The following is a 24563-nucleotide window of genomic DNA, read 5'->3' on the forward strand; positions in this document are numbered from 1 at the left end:
CACTAACACAGCAGTGAGATAATAAACACATTTACCACATACATTATTTGATTAAAAGATATATTCAGTAAAAAGTTATTTTTTTTTCCAATAGCTCTTCCTACCAACTAGTAAAACTGTAGAATTACCTTGTCCGGGACCCTTGCAGTTCTGGGGAACTCAGCAATTCCATTACTGCAACTTGTCCTTCCACCACATTAACAACCCAGGAGATTTTAAAATAAAAAAAATTGTGTCAGTTGGCTTTTTGCAATCATTATATGTGTTAAAAACCAAGAGAGTGCTATTTGCACTTCTCATAGAGAAACTACCTAGAGGGGTGTAAGTTCTCCAGAATTGTGTGGGGTCTCTGGAATGGCACCTCATAGTTCTGCTAGTTGAGGGTATGAGGTTATTGACTAAATTTAACTTTTGAATGGACATATCCTATAAACAGGGAAACTGCAGCTTAGTAAAATAGAAGGTGAGTTTAGAAAAGATAGTGGTAAGAAACCACTATGCAATAAAATACAGTGTCATTGAGCTAATAATGCATACCTCCTGATTTAGGCAGGACAGTCCTGGTTTGAGGATTCCTATTTCAGGACAATTGGGAGATGCACCACGCTAATGGCTGCACCTTCAATGTTGTGCGTATCAGTGACAGCTGCTCACAGCATTGAAGAGGGATTTTAGGGCAGTGAAAGGGAACGAGGGGGCCACTATTTCACACAACATCCAGATTCAAAAACAATTAAAGTTGGGAGATATGATATTGTATTTTAGTAAGTGGGACAAATATTTTTTTTTGCTTTTGCTGTGATACAAATGTGGCTAGTTGAAACAAATCTTAGAGCACACCTATATAAACTACTGAAATTAAAGATGGGCCTCTGGAAAAGTACTGTTTTATCCTTCTTTTCATTGTTTTTTTCTTTTGTTTTGCATTTTGTTGAGTTTAGAATACATTTCCCTGGTGTGATTTTAAATGAATATAAAATTAAATGATGTTAACCTTTGCTTACATTTCTTTTCTCTGAATGGCTATACATGAGTATAATATTATATTGGGTTCTAAATTAGTTATTAGCTATACTTAGATTAAGCATCAGATAAAATAAAAAAATGTGTGTTACATAAGAATTGAAACAAAAAATGTTCACACTCCCCAGCAGAAAAGTCTGCTTCAAATTATGATGTAACATAAGTATTATGTGCTTGTACCAGTAATTTATCTGGACATTAATATACATGTTTAGATATATGGAAACAACATATTCCACACTGGCAAACATAAACAAATTTTGTAAATATTGCTTGTTTTATAAATGACATTATTTGTTGTTTAACTATAAAAAAAAAAGGGCTTGGAAAGGTCTACTAGGGTTAGCGACTAGAATAATACTTACTTTCTGTTTTGTTGCTGTATGACTGTCAATATGCATTACATTTGAAAACATCCAGATAATCTATCTCTTCCTTCTTAAAGCAATTGCCAAACCACCCCTAGGGCACATAGACTTACATATGCCAGATTGCTTATATGTCTATGTAATGCATGATGCTTAAGAGATATACAGTAATTTCCTTCATTTACTTCCTGATGGCTTTTAAAAAAGACCTAAATCCAAATTTTGTCTTTCATAGTGTAAACACATCAAACGTTGCATGTGTAATGCTGCCTATCATCTGCTTTATTGCCAGTAGGTGGCGCTGCTCAGTTTCCAATATCTTCAGTGGGTGTCTTGATTTAACACACAGCACGTGCACTGAGTGGAGCATGGTTTAAAAAGCTGGCATCGTTCTTTTCTTCACAGTTTTCTCATAACAGAGGAATCACAAAGTCCCCACTTGCCAGAGAAAAAAGGTCACCTGAAAATAAGAATGCAATGGAAAGAATTGAGCGGATAACACAAAATTACACATAATCAGCCAAATAGAGACTTGTAGGTGCTCTTGAGTTCATCTTTCTACCTGCTTCAAGTTGGTAAGTCTAAGCTCATTTGATGATAAACTGCACCACAGCAGCTGCATAACAGAATGCAAGTAGTAGGACAACATCATGATAGATGTAAAAGATAATTAGGAGTTTTACAGAACTTACATACTACAGAGCTTAATGTTTTATCCAAGTATAGTAATAGCAATTTAAAATGTATGTGCTGATAGCAAAATATAATAGGTCACAAATAAAATATAGGTTTTGTTGTACCATAGCATTCTCATCATTATATTTAATATTACTTTGTACAAGTACTTAATCTCATAATTACTATAGTTTTATATCATAATAATATACTAAGTTTGCATACATACAACTCCAACTCTGAACCATTGTTTGCAAAGCCAATCCTTAGCAAACTGTATAAAATTAATACTGAAATATTTTGACACTCTGAATACTATATTAATTACTCTTCTGTTAATTTTACAGGAAGAAGAAAAGGTTCCACGGTCAGTAAAATTACACAAGGACTGTGCTATATTTAATATTTCTGGTTAGTCATCATAGACAGGTAGTGTTTGTCAACTGCCAATTTAAAGATGCTAAAAGCCAAAATGCTCAAACAGGGTCAGTCTGACCACAAACTGTCAGCTGTGGTTCCTTTGAACGAGTGTGCCCCAGAAAAGAAAGATGTTGAACTTATCCTAGTCAAAGACCAGAACGGTGTCCAATATGCAAACAACACAATCATTGTCCCAGACTCGTCCCTTATATATCAGGCACCAGTACCGGAAGAAGAAGAGAGAGAGCACTGGGGCAAGAAAATAGACTTCCTTCTTTCAGTAGTTGGGTTTTCAGTGGATCTGGCCAATGTCTGGAGATTCCCCTTTCTCTGCTATAAGAATGGAGGAGGTAAGAACAATTATCTTTGTTTAACTAATATTATTTTCATATTTATTGTGTTAAGCAATACAGTTGATAAATAAGTACAGGATATGCAATTTGAAGAAAATTACATCTTTAAATAGAAGGCACACATTTTATACTCTTGTATTTTGGATGGTACAAAATAGGCAGGTTAGCACAAAAATATCACCATGACTTAAGTGGCTAATTTTACCATATAATATTAAAGACAGATATGTTGTCTTAAAGAAGACTTTGGCATTCCCAAATAACATGAAATAATGACCTATGAACTGTTTAGATTACTGGGTCTGTTAAGTATTAATATCTACAACATAGTTGCTAAAAAAAATCAAGGAATTTTTTTTTTCAACAGTTTTTCATTATTACTTTACCATTCAGTGTTCCTAAAATAAATGATCAAAAAGAAAACATCAAAAATATATTTTGCCCTTTGTTTTGTACAATGTTAACAAATATCGGTATCTACCAATATATTGATGTCTCAAGAATTAGAGACAAATAACTTAATGATTGACATAAGCTAAACAGTGATCCCTGAAAAGGGTTTAATAATATCTTAAGACTTTTAACGCATCAACTAGAAAACTATCCCAGTTATTTAATACTACTTTAGTGATGTGATGCATACTATTTTTTTAAAAAAAATTGGTCTAAGATAAAGCAACCACCTTTTTGCTGTGAATCTTATCTTAAATCTAGCGATTGAATGAATATCAACATATTTTACAGTGCATTTTGTACTTTGAAATCAAAACTAGATTGCTTTTGCAATGTGTTTAAAGTAAACATCTGTAGTTCTTAATAAAATGTAGTTTCTCTAAAAAGTAAATTCTGAATTTGGGTTGGAAAAAGAATATGGAGTTTGAATTTTTGTGTGCTGTGTATTTGCTTTATTTGTGGTAAAAAATAACTAAGCTATTTACTAGCACTAGGCAAGGGGGATTTACTGATTTAAAGTGTTCCAGGGAACCTCACAAATAATTGTCTATAAACTACAACGTTGACTGGTCTTTTGGGTATTTTGCTAACTAGTGCCAGATTGTTATCCCTACAACTCCACCACCCCCACTCCTAGTGAGAATCACCTCTGCTTTTTTGGTTGAACATTCTTATAAACGCTTTGCGATTGTATTTATATAACATTACAATGGTATGTTTTGGATAAATTAGCACAGTTGGATTCAAGGGAGCTGTTAATGCTGCAAATCCATGACGCGGCAATAGCATCTACTCAAATACTTTAGTGGCAGACACTGTACGAAAACTAAAGGCTGCTTCTGCCTTAAGGGCTGTATTCTTAAACATGACATTTTAAACTTTCGGTCATACAGTTGAAATGAGAAAATAATGATTTCCTAGCTACATGCTATACATTTATAAAAATAAGCACAGGAAATATTTTACTTCCATTTTACATACTTATCAAATTCTAAACCAGTTAGTGCAATAGGAATGCACTATTAGGAAGAGCAAATCTGGCTTCAATTTTAAAATTATCAATAAAGAAGTCAAATAAAAACACACATAGTTAATGTTGCACTTGTGTTGATTCTGAGATCCCATTAAAAGGCATATCACTTTTCATATTTTTGTCCTGGGAGTGGATTAGCATACTTAAATACTCTGATTAGCAGGACTGCAGGATAACAGTCCTGGATCCCCATTATTTCCAAGAACAAAACCCCTGAATTTTGAATAAAAGTATCATCCTTGGTTGAAGAAATTTGCAGTTTTTGCCCATCAATGCTGACTGATGAGAAACTTGCATGCAACATTTGCAGACTTCATGGGGCAGTAGGGGGAATTATGTAGCACACCAGAATGAACTACAACATATCTAATTTGTATTTGCCAACTTGGGACAGTGCCTGGTGGGGATGATGGAGCATGTGACTCATGCCATCATGGTCCTGCCACCTAGTGCACAAATCTGCTATTCACCACATTGTGGGGGACATGAGCTATGATGGTGTGATGCTGCAATTTGCCTGGGCTGGATCTGGAAGGGTGCCTGTTCTTCCAGAAGTCTGGGGTGACTTGTTGATATACAGTCTCCCAGATGTCCTGGGAGAATAGGCAAATATGATCTAATTGTTCTTCTTTAGAATACATCTCTATATATTTTACTTTGTCACTTTTTCGTGTTTCTTAATTACATGGATGTATTGCCATATAAGGCATTGTATCACTGTACATTTGCCCCCAAGGTATCTGTTTAGAAGCTGTGTTTTGGCTTAACTTGTCTACAAAATTTGCTGAGTAACATATTCAGCAGCAATAGGCATTAAAGAAGTTCTGCAAAAGAAGTAGTTTTCTTGGGTGGTATAGGCTTTGAGGAACAAGTCCAGAAAATAATAATGTTCCTGATTCTGAGTATCAACAGGAGAACTGTGTATTTGGTTTGAAGTACTTTTGAAATATGTAACATCAATTTTTGATTAAAAAAGGCGAAGATACGTTCTCTGAAAACCCACCTCTTCAGACAAGCTTATGATATTCCTCAACCAGCATCTTAATTTCCCTAGGTTACCCTATTATCACCCTCTACAAAGCTAACACAAGACAACTATCTTCTGACCAACATTGCTGTGTGACTGATCATACAGTTCACTCAATACTTTTACCTTTGCATTCTAGCTGGTCCAATGTGCAATATGATGTAGCACATGCCCTTGTGTTTCAAACGCTACCATAAACTGCAAGCTTGCGTGCAGGGCCCTCTTACCTCTGTCTGTCTGTATTACCCAGTATTGTTTTATTAATGTTTGTTCCCAATTGTAAAGCGCTACGGAATTTGGTGACGCTATATAAATAAATAATGATGATGACGATGATACTTTCTAAAGACCCCATGCAACTAGTTTCATGTGAGCTATCAGCCAATTAGAAGCTTGTATTGAAAGAAGAATACTTCCTCTGATTTCATTGGTTTCATAGAATGTTCCTCAGAAGTACAGTGAGCATGCTCCTACCAGTACATGTCCTATTAATAGTCAATAATATACCTGTCCAAAAATTGCTAACTTTAATAAGGCATGTACAAATCGGACTTTAGAAGAAACTGTAAGGATGTAACATGCAGTAAATATGTTTATATGTTTGTCTGTTCAGATATCTGTTTGAAGTGTAGTTGTGTAAATGTGAAAGGTCTAATTTAAGGGCAAGATCACATAGAACTATAAAATATAAGCCCTTTAGCATTTTTATGCAGTAACCATCGGTCAAGATAACATCTATGTATGAAGGTTTCTTTTTTCAAATGTTATCAATTGGTAAATATGAGTATTCTACCATTTTCTATAATAACTTGTATACATCTCACCTAAGTTGAGGAAGCTGTATAGCAGCATCCATACTTAATAAATGCATACATAGGAATGAATAAAATTATATTTGTACAGTGAACATACAAATATTTATAGACAGATAAAGATAATTCTAAATGGGGACACCTTTTAATCACCCCAATTTCAAAGATTTTCATATGACACCCTTAATAAAATGACAAAGATTACATAATTAATATGATCACTGACATCATACATCATCCTCAATGGCAAAAAAATAATACTTTTCAATCACAAAAATATGGCAGAACATTAATGAGCATGAAATACAAAGAAAAAAAGCATACACGCAATTTAAACAAATGTAATATTAATTTAAGAAATATCGAGACAAATTGCAAAATATAAGCATAAACACAATTTTAGGACATATGTAGATTGACTGTTAGTTTGTATTACAGCACAAAGAAATGCAGCATACAGATGATATAAACAAACAAACAAACAAAATATAGGATATACAAAACAAAAGGCAGGCTCATGGGAATTGTAAGCTAACGCTCAATTTCTTTTTATAATATTTGCAGACAGATCAAGTCACATAACGTTTTGCGGTGCATTTCTGCAGTCCCTACATAAAATGTGAATACATACAAACTGAAAGATTTAACGGGTCAATTGCACACCGCCCTTGAGGTCAAGCTATGCATTAATTCATTAACTTTTTAACTCATGCATGTTAGTCTTGGCTGTTTATTAATATCATTCAGTAGGTGCATGTACTTCACTATTATTGCTTTAAAACATCTCAAGTTTGCCAAACTATTGCAAAATAGTAGAAGAGCATAATCCTCAAGAGCTAAATAATACATTTATTTGCACTGTTATAATGTACTAATCAGTTTTGCATATTCTTACCATACATGACCTATAAGTATATTTATATAGCTATATATATATTTTTGCAAAACCCTTTTAGTGCAGCAGGATAGAAAATATAATGTTCAATTAAAATGTAACATTTTAGAGTAAAAAAGAAACAATGTACTACAACCAAATTGCAACAAAGCTGAAAATGTGCAAACTGCCAACACTATTGTAAGTCCTCGTCAAGCAATTACAAATGTAACCTTTACATAAACTGTGATTTCCTGGAATTAATTCTGTCTATCCATAGAGCACTCTTTAGAGGTAATTAATAAAATGCCAATCTGCCATTCTACAGCAAAAATACAGCTTTGGGCCCATTGCTTTCAATAAATGTACATGGATTTTTGTGGCGCTGCATAGGTTCGGAAAGTTAGATGGCTGCATTAGTGGTGGAGCAGTCATTTGCACAGGGAGTGGGTAAGACTTGGTTTAGTGGAATGAAGTTGTTCCTAGTGAAGTAGGGAGTACGTGCATCAGTGTGCATCGTTTTGCACAGTAGTGCAGAAATATGATTTTATTTTGCGGAGTGAGATTATTGTAATGCAATTAAGGAGTCAAATGGGTTCATCGTCATGGATTTTCCATGCTGTTGCAGCCATTCCTAATGCACAAAATAACTTGAATTTTGCACTAACTTTGAGTCAGCAGACAGTAGGTCTTGTCCTATACTTTAAAGAGACAAAATAGTTCTCATGCACATTGCACTGTTTAAAATGAAAAAAAAAAAATCACAAGTGACCAGTGTGATAAGGCTTTTAAGATTGCCTTGTTGTTGAAGAGAAGGCTGACAGCAGTAGTATGTGAGCGGGTGATTTTTTTCATGGGGATTTTTTCGGATACTTTTTTTCTTTTTCCAGTATTCTTCGTATAGTATATATATATATATATATATATATATATATATATATATATATATATATATATATAGGCATTGATCCTCTGCACTCTCCATGTAGTAGCTGCTAATGCTCGGGGAAGACTTGCCTTTAAAAGCTGTGTGCAGGTGAACCTTTAGCCCAGATAAAAAAAGGTATAGCATTTGAGCATATTACGACTGACCAGAAGGGGAAGACTTTGGCGTGAGTTGTGTATGTGGACTAACATTCCACATACACACATTTGCACGCGCAAACAACTTCTTCCTTTTTCTGCTGTTTTATTGTTAGGATGGTAAATGTATTTGACACCATACGAATTGCACACCGATTCTGGAGACCCTAAGCGCTACCTAAACAAAGACCAGCTCTCTAAAGACCAGCCAGTTTCCCCAGCGTTGGTCTCCCTGAACAATGAAACAAGCAAGGTTTAATACATGACACTCCTCCCACAGCCATAGCTTGATGGGCAGGTGACACACCCACCTTCCCTTTAAGAGTAAACTCCCATCAATGGTTCTGTTTGCACTGACACAGACACACCCTGTTTGTTTGCTGTGAGGAGGAACATTTCAAACCATGTAAGTTAACCAAACTTAAAGAATTGTTTGTCACACATAAGTCTTTACCTGGTTTATCATCAATCTAGGTGCATTACTGCACAAATGTTTTACTCTGCATGCATGCTTTCTCTGCATATTGCCAGCTAAATGCCTCCCTTTTTTACATATCCCTCCCCCTAGCATCTCTAAGTAGGGGGCGCGGACTTTGCGAGGAGCGCATATTTTCATGACAACTCATCTGCATTTTTGTGCAGAATCCCAAGTCTATGTTCTACTAAGAACTTGAAAGGATGCAGTGCCAAGAATCAGCAGGTTACCTTGACATTTACCTCCCGGTTGTTCTGCATCCACCGCAGTGGTGCATGGTCTGTTATTAGGGTGAATGCTCTGCCTAGGAGATAATAGCGCAGAGCTTCTGTAACCCATTTTATGGCGAGACATTCTTTCTCCACGGTGGCATATTTTTGTTCTCTCGGAAGTAACTTACAACTTAGGTACAGGACAGGATTTTCTACTCCATTCTTCTCCTGTGACAAGACTGCACCTAAGCCAACACCAGAAGCATCAGTTTGAAGGAAGAACCTCCGGGTAAAGTCCTTTGCTTGTAGAACTGGAGAGTAACAAAGTGCTAACCGAAGATCAGACCAGGCGGCTTCTGCAGAGTCAGACCAGGTTAATCTATCCAGACAATGTTTTTTTACCATGTCTGTAAGTGGAGCAGCTCTAGTGGCGAAGTGGCTTACAAACCGCTTGTAGTAACCTACTAAGCTTAGAAAGGTTCTTGACTGCAATTTTTGTTCTAGTCTTGCCCAATTTTTGACTGCCTCCACTTTGTCTAGCTGGGGTTTTACACGCCCTCGCCCAACAACGTACCCCAAATATTTGGCTTCTCTCATGGCTATGGCACATTTCTCTGGGTTAGCTGTTAGTCCTGCAGACCTTAATGAAGCTAAGACCGCCTCGACTTTGGCTAGATGTGATCCCCAGTCTGGGGTATAAATCACTATATCGTCCAGATAAGCGGCTGCATAAGCTGTGTGAGGTCGTAGCAATTTATTTATGGCCCTTTGGAAGGTGGCAGGGGCCAAATGCAACCCAAAGGGTAGGACTTTATATTGAAAGAGACCATCGGGGTAGAAAATGCAGTCTTTGACTTGGCCGTGGAAGTCAGGGGGACTTGCCAATAACCCTTTGTTAGATCAAGAGTTGTCAAATAGTTACTGCCAGCAAGATTTTCTACCAGTTCATCCACACGTGGCATCGGATAGGCATCGAACTGGGACACACTGTTTAGGCGCCTAAAGGCATTGCAGAACCTAATTGTCCCATTTGGTTTCTGGACAAGCACAATGGGACTATTCCACTCACTAGTGGACTCTTCAATCACGTCTAACTGGAGCATTTTCTCGATCTCCTTTCTCACGTCCACCCGTCTAGCCTCTGGAATGCGATACGGCTTCTGTTTTACAATGACTCCTGTCAGAGTAACAATGTTGTGTTCGATTAAGGTAGTGCGCCCAGGAATGAAAGGAATAGAAGACATCCCTATTCCGGCAAATCATTTCTTCAGTCTGTTGTCTCTGCTTCATAGACAAAGCTGACTCTATGGGCACTTCAGACTTTTCCATGGCAGTACTCACTACCTGAGGAGAGGTTTCCTCATCATGCCATGGTTTAAGAAGGTTAGCATAGTATATTTGCTCCTCCCTTTTCCTACCTAACTGGCGGACCCTGTAATTGACAGGACCGACAGCCTCTAGAACTTCATATTGACCCTGCCAATGGGCGAAAAGTTTGCTTTCCTGGGTAGGAACCACGACTTAGAACCTTGTCCCCAGGCTGAAAACATCGAACAGCACTTTTGTCATAACTTTTCTTCTGTCGTTCCTGAGCCTCTTTTACATGTAGTTGTAGAATGGGCCCTATCTTTCCTAGCCTCTCATACATTTGGGACACAGTTGTACCAGATTTGGCTCACTGGGACTTTGCTGCTCCTACCTTTCCTTTAACATATTCAAGATACCCCTGGGCTGTCTCCCATACAATAACTCAAAGGGACTAAATCCTGTTGAAGCTTGAGGTACCTCTCGGATGGCAAACATCAAATAGGGAATAATAGTGTCCCAATATTTTTTCTCTTGAGCCACTGCTTTCCTGAGCATGTACTTTAATGTTCGGTTAAAGCGTTCCACCAAGCCGTCTGTTTGTGGATGGTACACGGAGGTGTGAAACACCGTCACCCCTAAGAACTGGCACAGGTCCTTCATCAGTTTGGACATGAACGGGGTGCCCTGGTCTGTGAGAATTTCCTTGGGTATTCCCAAGCGTGTAAACATCAATACAAGTTCTTTAGCTATGGTGCTGGACTTTGTGTTCCGTAGGGGAATTGCCTCTGGATACCTGGTTGCATAGTCAAGCACTACTAGTATATATTGGTGCCCATGTGCGGATTTTTCCACTGGCCCCACAAGGTCCATGGCTATCCGTTCAAAGGGAACTTGTACTATTGTTAATGGAATGAGCAGTGCCCTGTATATGGGTTTGGGACAGGCTCTCTGACAAATGGGACAGGACTGGCAATACTTTTTCACTGCCATGTGTACACCGGGCCAGTAAAACCTAATCGGAACTCGTTCCCGTGATTTATCCTCCCCCAGAAGTCTCCCATTGATGTGTGTGTGTGCTGCTTTTAACACTAGGGGTACATGGACCTGAGGAACCATTAATTGTTCTATTTTTTCACCCTGTACAATAGCAACTCTATACAAAAAATTATTTTTGACAATAAAATATGGTATACCTTCTGCATGTTGGGCAGCTTTCGCTACCCCATTTACCTCAGTCACACTTTTAAAGGCATGTTCCAAAGTGGCATCATTAAGTTGGTCCCGAGGAAAGTCCTGCAGAGGAAACAAAATTGGTATTGCGGACCAGTCCGTATCCTCACTGACAGGCGGGGTGTGCTCATCCGCGACATCACCAGCCAATGCTAGTTTGGACTGTCCATGTTTCTCCGCAGGTGGATTCTTTTCTGCGCTACAGCAAATGACTAAAGAACCTGCATTCGTGCCAATGCCAATGCCACACCAAAAGCCAGGCTTGACAATCCTTGCTACAGGGCCCAATTGCAAAACTGCTACGAACAGAGGGCTAGTTACAAAGGTGTCTAATCTGAAGTGCTTCGAATGTGGTGAGCACGGCCACTTCAAGGCAGATTGTCCTAAACTACTGTAACCCATGGACTGTTCCGTGGCACATATTGGCCCTGCTTTCCCAAGCTGTCTTACCAGGGTTGCAAATTAGTTTCTTGTTTTGCACATACGTTAAATACTGGCAGATTTTTCATGTAGTGCACAAATTCTTGGTAGGTTTATTTTTACATTGCAATTTAAAGTTGATCTAGGACAAGCCCTACCCAAACTACAAATCTGCCACCACAATTTAAATTTGCCTCCCCCTCAAATTCAACATGGGTTTGCCCAGTTGCAAAGTTACTCCTTTTTTAGGCTTTGCTCTCCTTAAGGACTCAGGCCCATTGTGTGTTTGTTTTAAACTCAAAAAACTGTTTTTTTGAGGATAGGAGAGATAAGAGCGTGTTTAAAAGAGGAGGGGACTACACCAGAGAAGAGTGGGAGAGAGAGAGAGCGAAGGAGGTGGGAGGGGATGGGATCGAGAGGACAGGTAAAGGGTGGAGAGGAAAGAATAAGGGAGCGAACTTCTTCACCTGTTGTAGGGCAGAAGGAGCACCAGAGTTGGTTGTTGGAGGGAGGTGAAGCGATGAAGGTGGTGGGAGAAGGGGAGGAGGAGATGTTCAGTCGGATGGCCTCAATTTTGGAAGAGAAAAAGGTGGCGAAGTCAGAAGTGAAGAGGGAAGGCGGGACAGAAGGATGGGAGGAGGGAGTTGAAGGTGGCAAAGAGGCGGCGGGGATTGGAGGACTGAGAAGAAATGAGGGACTTAAAGAAGGATTGTTTAGCGAGGGAGAGGGCAGAGCAGGAAGAGGAGAGGATGAATTTAAAGTGAAGGAAGTCAGCCAGGGAACAAGATTTCATATAGCAAATGCACACTGCACTAAACAGGCCTAAAACAACATTACCATAGCAGCAATGGAACCAAGGTATCCCTCCTTGACACATTAAACAGCAAATATAAATTTATGTCCCAATTGCGCTCACAGTAGTGTAAAAACCAGTAGGTGTAAGGCCAAAAATGGCAAACCATATGCGCTAATAAGTATCCAATAAATACGAATATTGCATATATTAATAACCCAATATTGGATAGAGGCAGAAGTCTGACATGCAATATAAATTACGTAAAATACAACCATCAAATGGTGATGTTGTATATCAATGCCAATACTATATACTGTACATGGATATAGCATAATATTATTTGAATTCTAAAATGGCATGAATGATCAAAAAACAAAACAAAACAAAAAACAACAAAAAAGTCCAAATTTGATGATAAAGGGAAAAATATATATATGTCAAAAATATATAATTAATGTCCGATCCAATGGGGTCCAGAAATGTATATTCCAAAAAGTGGTTGAAAAAATGTCACTGTATAAATATTGATGATTTTCAAATGTAAGTCCCCATGTTGTCTTGGGAAAGATGATACCTCAAATGAACATACCAAAAACAAAAACAAAAATCAGAACACCAATACAATGAACCAAATGTTATGATCAATAGGATATTGAAACAACTAATGTCACAAAGATTGGGAGGAGTATATAAGGACTAAATGAAATTGGACTGTAGTCCTAATATATTAAAAGAATGCATTTATTTATTAAATAGAGGATACATTCCCATCAATAAAATCAAAATATAGACCACAACATATAGTATAGGATACATTACCATCAATAAAATCATAAATAAGGATCATATAGACATATAACATGAGAGTGGGTGACAGCCACTCTGGTAGTTCACGGCTAGGGGAGCTCGGATAGCGGGGATATGTAGAAAAACTTATTGGCCAACAAAAAAGGGGGCCATCAATAAATTGTGGAACAGGGCTGTCCGCCAGTGATATCCAGATATCTCAATAATGGAGACGGCTCACCGTGGTGGAAAGATATGACGGCGGTCCTTAGATTCCGTGCTGTTCACCCGATGCTGATCGCGTGCGTTCCAAGCTGGAATGCATAAGTGTCACTTACTGGTGGCGGAGGTCCGAAAGGGAATCGTGAATCTTGTGTTAGATACCAACGCGTTTCGTCTCCTCGGAGACTTTTTCAAGGGAACGAGATTTCCTCCAGAGGTGTTTAGCAGTGCGAGAGCACTTTTGGAGGAAGCGGGTGAGTTTGGAGTGCCAGGGTTAGGGAATAAGGCGTCGTCGGCGGATAGAGGAGGCAGGGGAGACAGTGTCCAGGGCAGTAGTGAGGGAGTGATTGTAGAGAGAGGACGCCTGGTCAGGACAGGCCATGGAGGGAAGGGATGATAGGAGAGTTTCAAGAGAGAAGAAAGAGGTAGGGTCAATAGATTCAAGGTTGCACTTAGTAAGGGTGGCTTTGGGCGAGGCGGGAGCAGGGGAGGAGGAGAGAGTGAAGGAGAGAAGATGGTGGTAAGAGAGTGGGGAGGGAGAGTTGTAGAAGTCAGAGAGATCACAGAGATGACAGAAGACAAGGTCAAGGGAGTGACCAAGACAGTGGGTGGGGGAGGAGGTCCACTGAGTAAGGCTTAGGGAGGAGGAAAGGGCGAGAAGTTTGATGGTGGCGGGGTCAGAACAGTTGTCAATAAGGATATTAAAGTCACCAAGTATGATGGAGGGAAGGTCAGAGGAAAGGTAGTGGGGGAGCCAGGCAGCGAAGTTGTCAAGGAAAAGGGAGGTGAGGCCCGGGGGACGGTAGATGACAGACACGGAGGTGGATGGGGAAGAAGAGACGGATGGAGTGTACATCAAAGGAGGAGAAGCAGAGGGAAGGTAAAGTAGGAATGACCCGATAAGTGCAGTTAGGGGATAGGAGGAGGCCCACTCCGCCTCCTGGATGCTCATGCAGTCTGGTGGAGTGGGCGAAGGAGAGGCCCCCGTAGGAGAAAGCGGCAGGTGAGGCAGTATCAGGAGAAGTAAGCCAGGTTTTAGTGATACAAGAAGATTTAGAGAGTTGGAGATGAAGAGGTCATGGATGGAGGACACTTTGTTACGGATGGACCTGGAGTTCCAGAGGACACATGAGAAAGGGAGGGAGGGAAGAGGGGAGATGCAGATGAGATTATCAGGGTTGATGGAGGGAGGGTGAAGGGTGGGGCAGTGAGAGTAGGGCGAGAGAAGGGGGCTAGGGGAGAGGATGGGTATAGGAATGGAGTGGGGCAGCATGGTGAGAGACAGGGGGACGGGGAATGAGAGAAGGGGCAAGAAGAGGGGTAAGGGGTAATTAACACAGAGGTGAGGGCAGCAAAAGGAGACTGCATTGGACCAGAGCGGAAAAGAGGGTTAGCTAGATTAAGGACTGACGGAACAGAGTAAGACAAAAACAAAAATAGGACTGTAAAGGACAATGGAACGGAGCAAGAACAAAAGGCAGTGGCAAAAGCAATATAAGGTTCAGCAAAGATTAAAATAAAATGGAGATAAAGTAAAATGCAAATAAAATTAAGATAAAATACAAGACGTGTAGATTTACTCTGCCCTACAAGACCAGACACTGCAGGATATTGTCATGAACTTACCTGTCCCCCGCTCCGCTGCGTTGTCGGCGATGTGTGGCAGCTGTGTCCTCTCCGGTGGCTCAGCGCTTTCCTCTGATCGTGCCCCCGCACTTCCGGGTTCTTCCAGCGGCAGGTCATGTGACTCCTGGGCGGGGAATTCAAAACTCTATATCTACTCTGCTCTGACACGCTATCTGTGTCAGAGCAATGTGTTTCCTGTTCCTGGCTACCTCTCCCTGTATACCTGATCCCTGTGTTCCTGCTTCCTGTGTGCTCCTGCATTCTCTCAGACTCCTGTGTACCGACCTGGCTGCGTCCTGACTATCCTTTGGCTTATCCCTGGCACCGCATATTGGACTGATTCCCTGTGTACCGACTCAACTGTGTTCCTGGCTATTCTCTGGACTCCTCCCTGGCACCGCATATTGGATCATCTCCTGTGTACCGACCCGGCTGTGCATCTGACCATCCTTGGACTCATCTCCAGTACTAGGCATATGACAGAGACCGTGCACCTAACCAGCGTCCGCTCCAGTCGACCAGACCCTGGATTTCACGGTTAGTGTGCTTAATTACTTGCACTATCCTGTCATATTTTCCGCTGTCTATCCATCACTTAGTACCTTTTCCTTACGTCAGTAGGCTAACCTGGGGGCCGCGACCTGCGGTTCTGGGGCAGCAAAACCCATTCTACCTTGCGGTGGTTCTTGGTGAAGACCGGAAGTCCGTTAGACTCCGCGCCCTAAGTAAGCCTGCGAAAATACTGACTAAGGTTCCTAAACCGTAACAGATATGTACAATACCTATGTGGAATATAGAATCTCAAAAGAGCACAGAGCAAAAAAAAATAGCAATTAATATTACCTATCAATAATATAGTAATTTGTGATTATACATGGAAATTTTTTAAAAAATAGCTGTTTCTTTAATGTTTTTTACCCTTGAAAAAACATTTATCTCATTAATGTCTACTGTACATAAAATACATTTTTATAGTTGCTCTTGATTGCAAACACATGTTTTCGCATACATACTCACCCGTCAGCACTACTATTTGGAACTTGGAGCAAGAGATATGGCAGAAATCCAGCATACTTCTGTGTGTGCCTGAGTTTGACATGGACATGGCTGCACGGAAACACCTTTACTGTATATTGCCTGCGTGACTCCGTCAATTTCCTACCCCATTCACTCCTTGTAGTAAGTGTCTTGGGCACTTAAAGCTGACTTGAACATGGCTGCATTCTGTTGCATATCATCCCGTTCCGAGCATGCGAGGTGTGATTTTTGCAAACAAAATGCACAAAGCCGGCAGATACGTTCCTTAATGACTAAGGCCCCAGTGTTTTTTTATGCCCCCAAGGTGACACACAAAGAGCGCCACCCACTGACATGAAGGAGAAGCAGCTGACAGCTTCTTACCTGTGAAGCTGTCAGCTGCTGATCCTCTATTTCTCTGATGGACTGAGAGTGGGCTATTATGTAGGCAGTATTATGTTTTATAGAATTCCTCCAACTGCACTTTAACATATCAAGAAAGTAGTGTTCAATATTTGCTATGACTGTTGAAGAAAGTAATTTTTTTTTATTTATGATAGTGAACTAAGGTTTTGTGGAGTCTTTAATTCAATTAATTATATAAAATATTATTATATAAAAATATATTATTTTTTTTATAATATTTTATATAAGTAATTGCATTTTTTTATTTTTATATAAAAAGGATATAAAATAAATATTTGAATGTGTTTCATTTATTTTGGCATAATTGGCAACAATTTTAGTGACCGTTGGCAAAGTTGCCACTACAGGGTCTTGTTAATTAACCCATCCCCACAGCTCAGATGAGTTGGGAAAAGCACCCTCTCTTTAAGAAGCTAATAACCTCTGGGAAGTGGGGTCACACTGTTTTGTGCACATTCTACCATTTACTATTGTTTTTCACTATAGTAAGGGGACCCCACACTTGTCTCTAACATATATACATAAAGATGATCAAAAAAAGTGTTTATATAAGAGCCACGGAGCCTTGTGATGTTGTCCCATATTAATAATGTAATCAGAGATTATTTGCATGTCTGATATGCAATGTATATACAGTATATATGTTGGAGAGCCATAATATAAAGTGGAAATCCACCGATGAAGTTCATGGAGATGAAACATGCATTGTGAGAATAACACTATTCAACAGTCATTTTGTATCTGACATGATATATATCAATTTCCATGTAATTTTGTATGTAAAATCCAAATATAACTTCAGAAATTGTATATCACATAATGTTTTTGAGATATTTTGAAAACTTGAAATTCAATAAGTGAAGCATTTACACACACAGTAAGTGTCGGCCATTCTTCCTACTGCCTGTGCAGAGGGGGAAGTAAGCAGGAAGCTCCCTGGACAGTAACGGGACTAACCGGGAGGTGTTCTTACAGTGGGCTGCTTTGTGATCGAGCCTCCACCTCTGTGTTCCAGCACTTTGGCTGATGGCTGATTACCTTAAAGAAATATGTAGTGATTTTGTCACATCAGAGATGTTTGATGATTTTCCTTTGTTTTCAATTCTCCATTTTAAATCAGTGGTATACTTTTCTTGTGTTCATTATTGTATATCTTTGTGAGTACATTTTTTGCACTGTTTGTAAGTACATACGAAGTAATGACAGCACAAAACTAGAGATGCTCACTGACCCCCGTGTTTTGGTTTGGGTTTGGATCTGGATTACCGTCGTGTTTTGGTTTTGCCAAACCGCTCTTGTGTGTTTTGGTTTGGGTTTTGTTTGGTTTTACAATTTTGTTTAAAAATCAATGTTTTTGGGCATAAAATAACCAAATTTAGTAGAGATGAGCGCACTCGGATTTATGAAATCCGAGCCCACCCGAACGTTGCCGATCCGAGTCGGATCCGAGACAGATCCGGGTATTGGCGCCAAATTCAAATCTGAAACTGAGGCTCTGACTCATAATCCCGTTGTCGGATCTCGCGATACTCGGATCCTATAAATTCCCCGCTAGTCGCCGCCATCTTCACTCGGGCATTGATCAGGGTAGAGGGAGGGTGTGTTAGGTGGTCCTCTGTCCTGCTATATCTCGTGCTGTTCAGTTCAGTGCTGTGCTGTGCTGTGCTGTGCTGTGCTCAGTCCAGTGGTGCTGTGTCCTGTGCTCTGTCCTTCTGAGGGCATAGTTATTTCCCCTATATTCCCAAGTGTTTAAAAAATTAAAAAAAAGTTAATAAAAAAAATATACAAAAAACTAATTACATTTTTTTTTAATTACAACAAAATTTGCCAAACCAATCCTGCAGTATAAGCCCATTGGTACTGCAATATTACCAAGTTCACACATTCAGCAGTAAAAGTCCAGTGGTACTGCAATATTACAAAGTTCACACATTCTGCAGTATCAGTCCAGTGGTGCTGTGTCCTGTGCTCTGTCCTGCTGAGTTCAGTAGTGCTGCTGGGTCCTGTGCTGTGTCCTGTTCAGTCCAGTGGTGCTGTGTCCTGTGCTCTGTGCTTCTAAGGGCATAGTTATTTCCCCATTATTCCCAAATTTTTAAAAAATAAAAAAAAAGTTATAAAAAAATAAAAAAAAAAAATTAAAAAAAAAAAGTAATTATAACCAAATTTGCAAAACCAATCCAGCAGTATAAGCCCATTGGTACTGCAATATTACCAAGTTCACACATTCAGCAGTAAAATTCCAGTGGTACTGCAATATTACAAAGTTCACACATTCTGCAGTATCAGTCCAGTGGTGCTGTGTCCTGTGCTCTGTCCTGCTGAGTTCAGTAGTGCTGCTGGGTCCTGTGCTGTGTCCTGTTCAGTCCAGTGGTGCTGTGTCCTGTGCTCTGTGCTTCTAAGGGCATAGTTATTTCCCCATTATTCCCAATTTTTTAAAAAATAAAAAAAAAGTTATAAAAAAAATTTAAAATAAATTTTTTTTTTAAAAAAAAGTAATTATAACCAAATTTGCAAAACCAATCCAGCAGTATAAGTCCATTGGTACTGCAATATTACCAAGTTCACACATTCTGCAGTATCTTGTGCTACATATAATAGAGACCAAAAATTTAGAGGATAAAGTAGGGAAAGATCAAGACCCACTTCCTCCTAATGCTGAAGCTGCTGCCACTAGTCATGACATAGACGATGAAATGCCATCAATGTCGTCTTCCAAGCCCGATGCCCAATCTCGTAGTACCGGGCATGTAAAATCCAAAAAGCCCAAGTTAAGAAAAAGTAGCAAAAAGAGAAACTTTAAATCATCTGAGGAGAAACGTAAAGTTGCCAATATGCCATTTACGACACGGAGTGGCAAGGAACGGCTTAGGCCCTGGCCCGTGTTCATGACTAGTGGTTCAGCTTCACCCACGGATCTTATCCCTCCTCCTCCTCCCCCCCCCCTACAAAAAACTGAAGAGAGTTATGCTGTCAGCAACAAAACAGCAAACAACTCTGCCTTCTAAAGAGAAATTATCACAAATCCTCAAGGCGAGTCCAACGGTGTTGGTGGTTGTCAAGCCTGACCTTCCCATCACTGTACGGGAAGAGGTGGCTCGGGAGGAGCCTATTGATGATGTAGCTGGCGCTGTGTAGGAACTTGATGATGAGGATGGTGATGTGGTTATTGTAAATGAGGCACCAGGGGGGGAAACAGCTGATGTCCATGGGATGAAAAAGCCCATCGTCATGCCTGGTCAGAAGACCAAAAAATGCACCTCTTCGGTCTGGAGTTATTTTTATCCAAATCCAGACAACCAATGTATGGCCATATGTAGCTTATGTAAAGCTCAAATAAGCAGGGGTAAGGATCTTGCCCACCTAGGAACATCCTCCCTTATACGTCACCTGAATAACCTTCATAGTTTAGTGGTTAGTTCAGGAACTGGGGCTAGGACCCTCATCGGTACAGGGACACCTAAATCCCATGTTCCAGTTGGATACACACCAGCAACACCCTCCTCGTCAACTTCCTCCACAATCTCCATCAGATTCAGTCCTGCAGCCCAAGTCAGCAGCCTGACTGAGTCCTCCTCAATACGGGATTCATCCGAGGAATCCTGCAGCGGTACGCCTACTACTGCCACTGCTGCTGTTGCTGCCGTTAGTCGGTCATCTTCCCAGAGGGGAAGTCGTAAGACCGCTAAGTCTTTCACAAAACAATTGACCGTCCAACAGTCGTTTGCCATGACCACAAAATATGATAGTAGTCACCCTATTGCAAAGCGTATAACTGCGGCTGTAACTGCAATGTTGGTGTTAGACGTGCGCGCGGTGTCCGCCATCAGTGGAGTGGGATTTAGAGGGTTGATGGAGGTATTGTGTCCCCGGTACCAAATCCCGTCGAGATTCCACTTCACTAGGCAGGCGATACCAAAAATGTACAGAGAAGTACGATCAAGTGTCCTCAGTGCTCTAAAAAATGCGGTTGTACCCACTGTCCACTTAACCACGGACATGTGGACAAGTGGTTCTGGGCAAACGAAGGACTATATGACTGTGACAGCCCACTGGGTAGATGCATCCCCTTCCGCAGCAACAGCAACAGCTGCATCAGTAGCAGCATCTACAAAATGGCTGCTCGTGCAAAGGCAGGCAACATTGTGTATTACAGGCTTTAATAAGAGGCACAACGCTGACAACATATTAGAGAAACTGAGGGAAATTATCTCCCAGTGGCTTACCCCACTTAGACTCTCATGGGGATTTGTGGTGTCAGACCATGCCAGTAACATTGTGCGGGCATTAAATATGGGCAATTTCCAGCACGTCCCATGTTTTGCCCACACCATTAATTTGGTGGTGCAGCATTACCTCAAGAGTGACAGGGGTGTGCAGGAGATGCTTGCGGTGGTGCGCAAAATTGCTGGACACTTTCGGCATTCAGCCAGTGCCTACCGCAGACTAGAGGCACATCATAAAAGCATGAACCTGCCCTGCCATCACCTCAAACAAGAGGTTGTTACGCGCTGGAACTCCACCCTCTATATGCTGCAGAGGATGGAGGAGCAGCAAAAGACCATTCAGGCCTACACAGCCACCTACGACATAGGCAAAGGAGTGGGGATGCGCCTCAGTCAAGCGCAGTGGAGACTGATTTCCGTGTTGTGCAAGGTTCTGCAGCCATTTGAACTTGCCACACGAGAAGTCAGTTCCGACACTGCCAGCTTGAGTCAGGTCATTCCCCTGATCAGGCTGTTTCAGAAGCAGCTGGAGAAAGTGAGGGAGGAGCTGGTAAGCCATTGCGATTACACCAAGCATGTAGCTCTTGTGGATGTAGCCCTTCGTACGCTTTGCCAGGATCCGAGGGTGGTCACTCTTTTAAAGTCGGAGGAATACATTCTGGCTACCGTGCTCGATTCTCGGTTTAAAGCGTATGTTGTGTCTCTGTTTCCGGCGGACACAAGTCTACAGCGGTGCAAAGACCTGCTGGTCAGGAGATTGTCCTCTGAAGAGGACCGTGACATGCCAACAGCTCCACCCTCATTTTCTTCCACATCTATGGCTGCGAGGAAAAAGCTCAGTTTTCCCAAAAGAGGCGCTGGCGGGGATGCTGATAACATCTGGTCCGGACTGAAGGACCTGCCAACCATTGCAGACATGTCTACTCTCGCTGCATTGGATGCTGTCACGATAGAAAAAATTGTGGATGATTACTTTGCTGACACCATCCAAGTAGACATGTCAGACAGTCCATATTGTTACTGGCAGGAAAAAAAGGCAGTTTGGAAGCCCCTGTACAAACTGGCTCTATTTTACCTGAGTTGTCCCCCCTCCAGTGTGTACTCGGAAAGAGTTTTTAGTGCAGCGGGGAACCTGGTCAGTGAGCGGCGAAGGAGGTTGCTTCCTCATAACGTTGAAAAAATGATGTTTATAAAAATGAACAATCAATTCCTCAATGAAGTACAGCACTGCCCTCCAGATAGTACAGAGGGACCTGTGGTTGTGGAGTCCAGCGGGGACGAATTGATAATGTGTGATGAGGAGGAAGTACACACTGTAGGGGGAGAGGAATCAGAGGTTGAGGATGAGGACGACATCTTGCCTCAGTAGAGCCTGTTTAGTCTGTACAGGGAGAGATGAATAGCTTTTTTGGTGTGGGGGCCCAAACAAACCAATCATTTCAGCCAAAGTTGTTTGGTAGGCCCTGTCGCTGAAATGATTGGTTTGTTAAAGTGTGCATGTCCTATTTCAACAACATAAGGGTGGGTGTGAGGGCCCAAGGACAATTCCATCTTGGAACTTTTTTTTTTGCATTATATGACCAATCAACAGTCGTTTGCCATGTTCAAAAAGTAAAACCAAATTTAAACAAATTCAAGAAATTAAACCAAAAGTAAAATGCCCTGTCATAATTTAAAACAAGAGGTTTTGTCTTTATAAACACTACACTACACTACACTTGGAAGTTGGAGGAGGTATTGTGGCCCCGGCACCAAATTTACTACTACCACTCCACTGTGCAGTCCATATTTAGGTGTATCAGATATTAAACAACGGTGACAGTTGATGCCCAATTTTTTAATTATATTGTTGGCGCTGTAAATAATTGTGTTCCAGGCACACCACACTACGCAGTCCATACCCTTTTTTGGTGGAATTCTGACCCGTGGAGGGTTTTTTAATTATATTGTGGCCTCTGTACCAAATTGTGTACCGCGGCCACCACACTACGCAGTCAAGATAGATAGATGCGTATCATAGATAAAGTACATTCAGTGTTGTGGGGCAAATTGAAAAATATTCAAAATGCACTGACATTATCAAAAACAAGAGGTTTTCACACGCTGGAACTCCAACATGTATATGATGGAGAGGATGGAGGAGCAGCCGTATGTGGAGTGTAATGCAGACCTGTTGAAGGTTTTTTATATTTTTTATTGTGGTGCCCAGTGCCCACTACTCTACGCAGTCCAGATACTATTTTTGGGTGTAATTCAGACCTGTTGAAGGTTTTCTATATATTATATTGTGGTGGCCAGTGGCCAGCCCTCTACGCAGTCCAGATACTATTTTTGGGTGTAATTCAGACCTGTTGAAGGTTTTCTATATATTTTATTGTGGTGCCCAGTGCCCACTACTCTACGCAGTCCAGATACTATTTTTGGGTGTAATTCTGACCTGTTGAAGGTTTTCTATATATTTTTTATTGTGGTGCCCAGTGCCCACTACTCTACGCAGTCCAAATACTATTTTTGGGTGTAATTCAGACCTGTTGAAGGTTTTCTATATATTTTATTGTGGTGCCCAGTGCCCACTACTCTACGCAGTCCAGATACTATTTTTGGATGTAATTCTGACCTGTTGAAGGTTTTCTATATATTATATTGTGGTGGCCAGTGGCCAGTCCTCTACGCAGTCCAGATACTATTTTTGGGTGTAATTCAGACCTGTTGAAGGTTTTCTATATATTTTTTATTGTGGTGCCCAGTGCCCACTACTCTACGCAGTCCAGATACTATTTTTGGGTGTAATTCTGACCTGTTGAAGGTTTTCTATATATTATATTGTGGTGCCCAGTGGCCAGTCCTCTACGCAGTCCAGATACTATTTTTGGGTGTAATGCAGACCTGTTGAAGGTTTTCTATATATTTTTTATTGTGGTGCCCAGTGCCCACTACTCTACGCAGTCCAGATACTATTTTTGGGTGTAATTCAGACCTGTTGAACATTTTCTATATATTATATTGTGGTGGCCAGTGGCCAGTCCTCTACGCAGTCCAGATACTATTTTTGGGTGTAATTCAGACCAGTTGATGGGTTTTTAATTGTATTGTGGGGAACACTCCTCTACGCAGTCCAGAAAGATACCTCGTTGCAACGTTTTGTACTAAAAAAAAAAAAATTATTGTGAGGTGTTAGGTGTTCAGAATAGCCTTTAAATTAGTGGAAATTATTGTTATTGAATGTTATTGAGGTTAATAATAGCGTAGGAGTGAAAATAAGCCCAAAAACTTGATTTTTACACTTTTTAGTTTTTTTTCAAAAAAAATCCGAATCCAAAACCTTAAATCCGAACCAAAACGTTTCGGCAGGTGTTTTGCTAAACAAATCCGAACCCAAAACATCGAAAAAACCTGGATCCAAAACACAAAACACGAGACCTCAAAAGTCGCCGGTGCACATCCCTAAAATTTAGTGCTCCACCTGTTTCTTGGATGAGTAATGTAATTGTAAAGCTATATAATTATGAAAAAAACCCAGTTTAATCCCTGGTAGGCCGTCATTAATTCTACACACAAACCAGATTATCTTCTTCTCCATCTATGCATATTAGCAATGCAGCCATCGTCTTTGGGTGTATATTACACCTTATACTTACAGTTAAATATATAAAGAAATGGACAAAGCCAGTTTGGTTTCTGTCTCTATAAGCCCCCCTCCA

General features: G+C 40.6%; 1 protein-coding gene across 1 annotated transcript in view; it reads left to right on the plus strand.

Moving 5' to 3' along the window:
- Positions 1 to 2523: 2523 nt before the first annotated feature.
- Positions 2524 to 24563, plus strand: part of SLC6A2 (solute carrier family 6 member 2) — a 548687-nt gene continuing 526647 nt past the window's right edge. The window contains exon 1 of the mRNA XM_075188836.1: positions 2524 to 2836. Coding sequence (XP_075044937.1) covers positions 2524 to 2836 — 313 coding nt within the window. The remainder of the gene's footprint in view (positions 2837 to 24563) is intronic.

This window comes from Mixophyes fleayi, chromosome 10 (assembly GCF_038048845.1).
Source record: "Mixophyes fleayi isolate aMixFle1 chromosome 10, aMixFle1.hap1, whole genome shotgun sequence".
NCBI lineage: Eukaryota > Metazoa > Chordata > Amphibia > Anura > Limnodynastidae > Mixophyes > Mixophyes fleayi.